Source organism: Lissotriton helveticus, chromosome 4_1, assembly GCF_964261635.1.
Source record: "Lissotriton helveticus chromosome 4_1, aLisHel1.1, whole genome shotgun sequence".
NCBI classification, from domain to species: Eukaryota; Metazoa; Chordata; class Amphibia; order Caudata; family Salamandridae; genus Lissotriton; species Lissotriton helveticus.
In genome coordinates, this window is record NC_136063.1 from 1,566,215,721 (window position 1) to 1,566,222,232 (window position 6,512).

At 43.4% G+C, this 6,512-nt stretch overlaps 1 protein-coding gene across 1 annotated transcript in view; it reads right to left on the reverse strand.

Moving 5' to 3' along the window:
* Positions 1 to 5,640, reverse strand: part of PKD1L1 (polycystin 1 like 1, transient receptor potential channel interacting) — a 1,793,388-nt gene extending 1,787,748 nt beyond the window's left edge. Inside the window, exon 1 of the mRNA XM_078688182.1 lies at positions 5,399 to 5,640. Coding sequence (XP_078544308.1) covers positions 5,399 to 5,483 — 85 coding nt within the window. The 5' untranslated portion in view covers positions 5,484 to 5,640. The remainder of the gene's footprint in view (positions 1 to 5,398) is intronic.
* Positions 5,641 to 6,512: the final 872 nt, after the last annotated feature.

Consider the following 6,512-nt stretch of genomic DNA (forward strand, 5'->3'; position numbering starts at 1 on the left):
AAACAAGCTTCCGAGGACCGGTTTCTGGCATTCCAGCTGTCTTCAGCCCGGCTTGCTTGAATCCAGTGGCAAAGTGAGCAAGGGACTCACGTCTGAGCATACCCTGCCACACTTATGGCGGCCAAAAGTGGTACAAAAAGGGGGTGGTGATGGACGGAGCATCAGAACCAATCAAACACACACCCAGTCAAAAGATCTGGGTTTGATCCATCGCAGTTCTTTAGCCCACTCTGCCACCCCAGTTCAGACATGGCAATTTTTTCCTTTTGTTTTCCTCTTTGGTTTGAGGGGTCCTCCCTGGTTCTGTGGGGGAATATTTTATCATTGTTGGAATTAATTTCTGACTTGCTATGATGTCTAGAATCTGAGATACAAAGTACATATGCGTTTAGATATTAGGCAATGTGGACATGCACTATGTATATATGGCAATGGAACGTAGTGATGATGTAACTGCCCTTTCATTTCATCAATAAAAGTTTTTTAAAAAATCATTTGTGCTGTCCACATTAAAACATTGATTGGTTGGATGTTTCAAGTTCCTTCCCTATATCTTTCTTCTTTCCTCCAAGTTGATTTATGGATTCGTACCGGGGTGAGCATGACAGATACCTAGGATCTACTGTATCACGACCACTGATTGAGTATAATAAGACTTTAGATACCTACCCTAATTTAGGGGTAGGGAACATATTTTTGGTCCTGAAGAAATGCTAGGGATCCAGTACTGGACCATCATAGTGTGAAACATGGCGACCTGAATAGTGAAACCACAAGAGTTCAGTATAACACACTCACTGAGAAGTGGTGCATCGTAACCTTGCCCACACTACATCATCTTTGCTTTTAACCTTACCGAAGGGTCTCTGAATAAAATGTGAACACCCGTAGGTAATTTTACGATCACACTCTCCACCTTACACATTGTACCCCACACACCCGCATGCACCATCACAGATGATCCAAGAAAAGATCCCCGACAAAGAGTCTTCTTGCGAGGCCTGTGGGTCATTGCAGCGCAGGCCCTACGAGGAGCAAAATGCTCAATGAAGAAGCATGACATCCACATGGGTGTGTGAGGGCAACACTTCCAAATAAGGAAGATCCCCCTGAACCATCTATTCCAACCACACCTTTTCTTTAACGTTTTCTATACCTTCTCCACATAGGAACAAGTACCCACACTGATTAGACGTGTCAATTACAGAGAGGAGTATGGGTACTGGACCTTAAATTGGCTCATAGTATCCCTCTTTATGATTCATGATCCATATTTTGGGCACCAAGTAGGTAAAAGAGCTACCACCAATTCAAACTCTTTTCACTTTAGGAATGATTGCGAACTTGGCATCAGACGATCTCAGATTTCTAGACGGACTGCTGGGTTTGATCAATGTCCGCAGATAGTGGAGGCCATTGATGGAAAAGGCCAAATAGAAATAACAAAGGGCTTTAAATGCAGTTCTCTGATTCACTGGGAGACAATGCAGCTTGCTAACCATAGCCCCAATGAGGCACGTTTTGGAAGAATGTGCAGTAAGAGTGCTGCTGCATTCTGTATACATTGAAGTCTGTTCAGTTGTGATTGGGACATACCTAGGTAGAGGATATTACAGTAGTCCAGCTTGGACATAATCACAGCCTGGACTACAGTTTTTTTTTTTTTTAGCAGACTGACAAGAAGTAGAAGATGATTGTTAAGGTTTTTTAACAGCCCAAACTATTTCCCTGCAAGTGCAGTGAATTTGCTATCAAAGGAAAGTCTACCATTGAATCACATGCCCAGATTTTGATCTTTGGGCTTGGGGAGAGGTAGCGGACTGTTAGACCTGGCACCACTGGTGTGGGTCTCCCTTTCATTTTTCGCTTTTGTCTCCTCTGCGTTTGCTGGCGTTAGATGCTCTGAGCGCTGTGCCACTGCCATTCAGTGCCACAGCACGAATGCTCCCTATTGTAAATTGACTGTATCTATAACCCTACTTGGCCCAAGGAACATGATAGGAAAGCCGAATTTAGTATGCCTGAGCTCACAATATTAAAGTGCATCTGGTAGTCAAGCTTATTTTTATATTCTGTGGCTGAAAATACCACTTTTAGAAATTGGGTATTTTCTTGCCTTAACCTTCCAGTGTGCTCTGCTGCTATTTGTATTGGCTGTCTGGTTTTGGAGGGACATGGCAGGCTGGGCCCGACCTGGATTGAATAGAGAGATCTGCGGAGGGATGACCCTTTGATCTGAGCAGTGCTGTGCCTGGCAAGGTGAATGATGGCTCCACCTTCCACTGTGCGTCTGGTGGCAGACCCCCTCTTCCTGAAAGGCAGGATGCAGCCTTGTAAACAAAGTGCTCCAGGACGACACCACACTGGTTCTGGCTGGGTTCAGTGATTTGTGACTTTTTGAGAACAAAGACTTTTGGGGTATAAAGATCTGTGCTAAAACCCTACACAGTGTGTTACATCTGGATGTCAAGACGATCCTCTGTCCGTGTTACGAGAGGGAAAGGACTTTGAAACTTTCATCCATCTTGCTGAAGCAACTACCCAAGGGCCTGAGTTGAGCTTGCCTCCTGCTTAAGTCTCAGGGACATTAGACTTCACTCATTAGCCGTCCAGATTCCTATTTGAGGGGAATTCTACTCGCAGGTGAGGCTTCTGTTGAGAATTCCAGAGCCTCTGGTTCTACTCCGGGGAACGCGGACTGAAAGTAATTGTTCTCGCTATTGTGGGCCGCCGCAGCTGAGGAGCTGTGCCGCTGAGTGCCCACACTTGCCATCCTACGAGAATCAACGCTATCGCTATTGTGGGCTGCTGCAGCTGAGGAGCTGTGCCGCTGAGTGCCCGCATTTGCCATCCTACGAGAATCATCGCTATTGCTATTGTGGGCCTCTGCGGCTGAGGAGCTGTGCCGCTGAGTGCCCGCCGTAGTCCCCACTTCGAGGATCTTGTTATAAACTGTGTGTGCCGCTGGGTCCCGTCTTTAAGCCCCGTCCCAGGATTATCATGAGTGCACGCCGTGGACCGCTACAGCCGGGAGCTGTGGCCACTGGGAGTCCACTTGTCATCACCGCGGCTTCCTTGTGATGCTGCGTGCCATGCCCCTTTAAACCCCAGGTACATTGTGCATCACAGGGTCGCGTGGACCCCGGCCTAGAACTAAGTTTGTTCCGCACGCTTTTTGAGTGCCTTTATTGCTTTGAAGTGAATCAGTAATTACGTGCATTATGGCTCCTTGAGCGCTTTTAAGCCTCATGTTCAGTCTATATAAAGATAGCTATTTTTCTATACTTACTTGTGGTGTCCGTTTGTAGCGTCCTTCCTGCATTATTGTGTATGGTTATAAATGCTTCACACACTGCCTCTGAGATAGGCCTGTCTGCTCGTGCTACGTTACAACAGGGTTGAGCAGGGTTTATCAAAGGGTGTAGCCCCCTTACTCTGACTTGGGAAGAAGGATCCCTATTTGGACTTCAGCGCCAGCCGCTGCCAACTAGAGACCCCCATTTCTAAAACGGACCAAGGCTGTTGAGCCATCAGGCAGTGGACCAGATATTGGGCTGTTACCCTAAGATCAGCACCTCAGTCTTCCCTGCGTTCAATTTTAGACAATTAGAGTCCGTCCACGTAGCAACTTCCAAGAGACACAAACATAGAAAGGAAGTCATATGCTTGCTATTCTGAAAAAGAGTTATGATAAGCTGAGCTTCATCAGCATATGAGATGATGGTAAACCCAAACTGTTCGATGACCTTAGCTAGAGGGCGGACATAAACATTAAAAAAGTTGAACTCCGGAAAGATATTGTCTACAACTTTCCAAGATTACCTGCTATGTTGTGTTAACAGAGGTTTGTTTACTGCAATTGTGCCATTCTTGTAGCTTTGAAGCGCTGTGGTGCATTAATCAGTATGAAAGAGCAAACGTGTGTGTAATTTAGCAAAGGATTAGTCGTCGTCAGTCAATTAAATCACGCCTTAAACAAAATACAATGAAAGTCATGAATGTCTGTTCATTGTAATTGTGCAACCCACTCAAAATGAAAAATTAGCACCCCCATCCTAGCAGTGTATTCTTAGTGCTGGAAGATATTTTAAATCTATTTGGCAAAGTATTACAAGTTATCTGTATGTATGTTTACAGGGACTTCTGAGTTTCAGTAGTATGGTTACTGTCAATTTGAGACGTGTTGGCACTAAAGTCACAAAGCTGTCCCCGGACGCCTCAGAATTCTATTGTATTCCGCATGCATACATTGACGCTGAAAAAGGAAATTGAAAGTAGCTAACATCATATAATGCAAGCTATGATCAGTGCATAATGTATTTTCACTACTGCTGTATGTACTTGAGCAAATGCATTTAGAAGGAGGGTTATATGCAGGGAAGGGTCGGCCCTAAATCGAATTGACAGTGCCCTGGCATTGTTGTGGGGGTGGGGGATGTTGCGGTGTGACAGCAGGAGGTGTGAAGAAGAAGCAAGGTGCCCATGGGTTGAGGGGGTGCTAACAATTACACCGAGGTTCATTAAGGGCCGATTACAAAGTCTTTAGGCGAACCTGATTGAGACCAGGTGGGATGGACTAGCTGCTGTTTACATAACATTAAATAGGCAGCTCCCTGCTGCGCCCATCGCAATATTGGCATCACAGGTCTAGGTGGGCCCACATCGCCCGTGCCCACGGTGGTTGTATGACATGGTTGTGAAGTGACCCCATGTAATGTCTGACATTTTCGCGCAGGCCGGACTTAGTACTTGTTGCAATTGTGCATCTCCCATAACAAGCATGCACTTACATAGACCAGCATGCAACATTATTGCTGGTTAAGAATCATAACTAGGTCTGTGAGAAAACTGCCAAGGGATTAACATGTTTCACCAATCCAAAACAATGTTGAAATCGTGGTTAAAATCCATAATTTTACGTTGACCCCTTCACTGCGCGTTAAATCCAAAACTTGGACAATTAACTGCATCATAGCAAAAACTATAATAGCCAATTAAAAACAACACGACACCTCACCGAAGCAACTTTTCTCAATGCGCACTAGTTTCTGACATGAAAATCAAAAATCGCCTAGGCGAAGATCGGTCAGGAAGAGAACTAATAGCTTTATTTTTAGCCACAAAAATGGACTACAAATGTTATTTATTTTGTATTGAAAAACTGAAGTACTATTTAAAAAGGCTCACGGTAAAAATGCGTGATTCAATAAAGCCTCTCCAAGACAGCCCTCAAACCAAAGGCAGATAAAGCTCTCCCAATAGGAACATAAATTATCGCAAATAACACGAAGGAAACACAAACTTAGTGGGTATGCGGGAGTTGAAGCCTTTCATTTAATCCCAACATTTCTGTAACCTTAAAAAAGAACAGGTTTCAACCGGAATTTTAAGAACTTACCATTATTTAGAGCATGCGTATACCAAAAGAAGGAAAGCAAACTCCAGGAGAGGAGCACCAGGACACCACGCCACAGGCACCCCATCTGTAAGAGAAGCTTCGAGCACACTTCACCCGGAGCGCGCGCGGCTTCTATAGCAGCTCAAGGAGAGATCATGGAGCTCTTTCGCAGCAACCGTGTCTGGGTATCCCAGGGAGCGCTGCGGCGGGAGGGGAGGTGCGGCGCGCGCTGCGCGCAGGTGATGATTCATTAGCGCCGCTTGGCTTCAGGTGACCTCCTGATGCACGGGAGGTAGTGCAGGGCTAATCGGGATGGGAAACTGATGAGCACTAAGGAATGCAAAGTGCTTCATTGGAGAGAAGGGGCAGAACAAAGATAAAGAAAACCTATAATACAATTGTCCTGTAATTATGCGATCATTCTTGTGTCTTATTCATACGTGATGTCGATATTGCATTTATGTCCTTCCTTCCATCCTATTGTAAAGCACTCTGATATCCCTCGGGATCTTGTTCGCGCTATACAAAACTTTAAAAATAAATAAACATGTACATGTAATATACATAAGTACGTATAATAAATAAATACATATAACATTTAAGTAAAATAATCTACATAAAAAATAATGTACACTTTAAATATAATAAATACATAAATAAATACACATAATAAACATAATACATATACACATCATACAATAATATGATTGGGAAATATGAAGGGATGGGAAAGTCAGAGGGGCACGAAAGAATGCAATGCGCTTCATTGAAGAGAAGGGCAGAACAAAGACAAAGAAAACATGTAATACAATAATATACATATAATACACATAATATACATAATACATATAATACATACATACATATAATATTTAAACATAATAATATAAATACAAATATTATACAATTTAAATATAATAAATACATAAATAACTACATATAATAAACATAATACCTATAAAATACATATAATACAATGGGGTAATATGGTATATGATAATATGAGGGGATGGGAAGTCTGATGACCACGAAGGAATGTAATGTGCTTCATTGACGAGATGGGGTATAAGTAAGGGGGTTTACCCAAAAAGAGTCACTGGGACCTGGGTTCAAA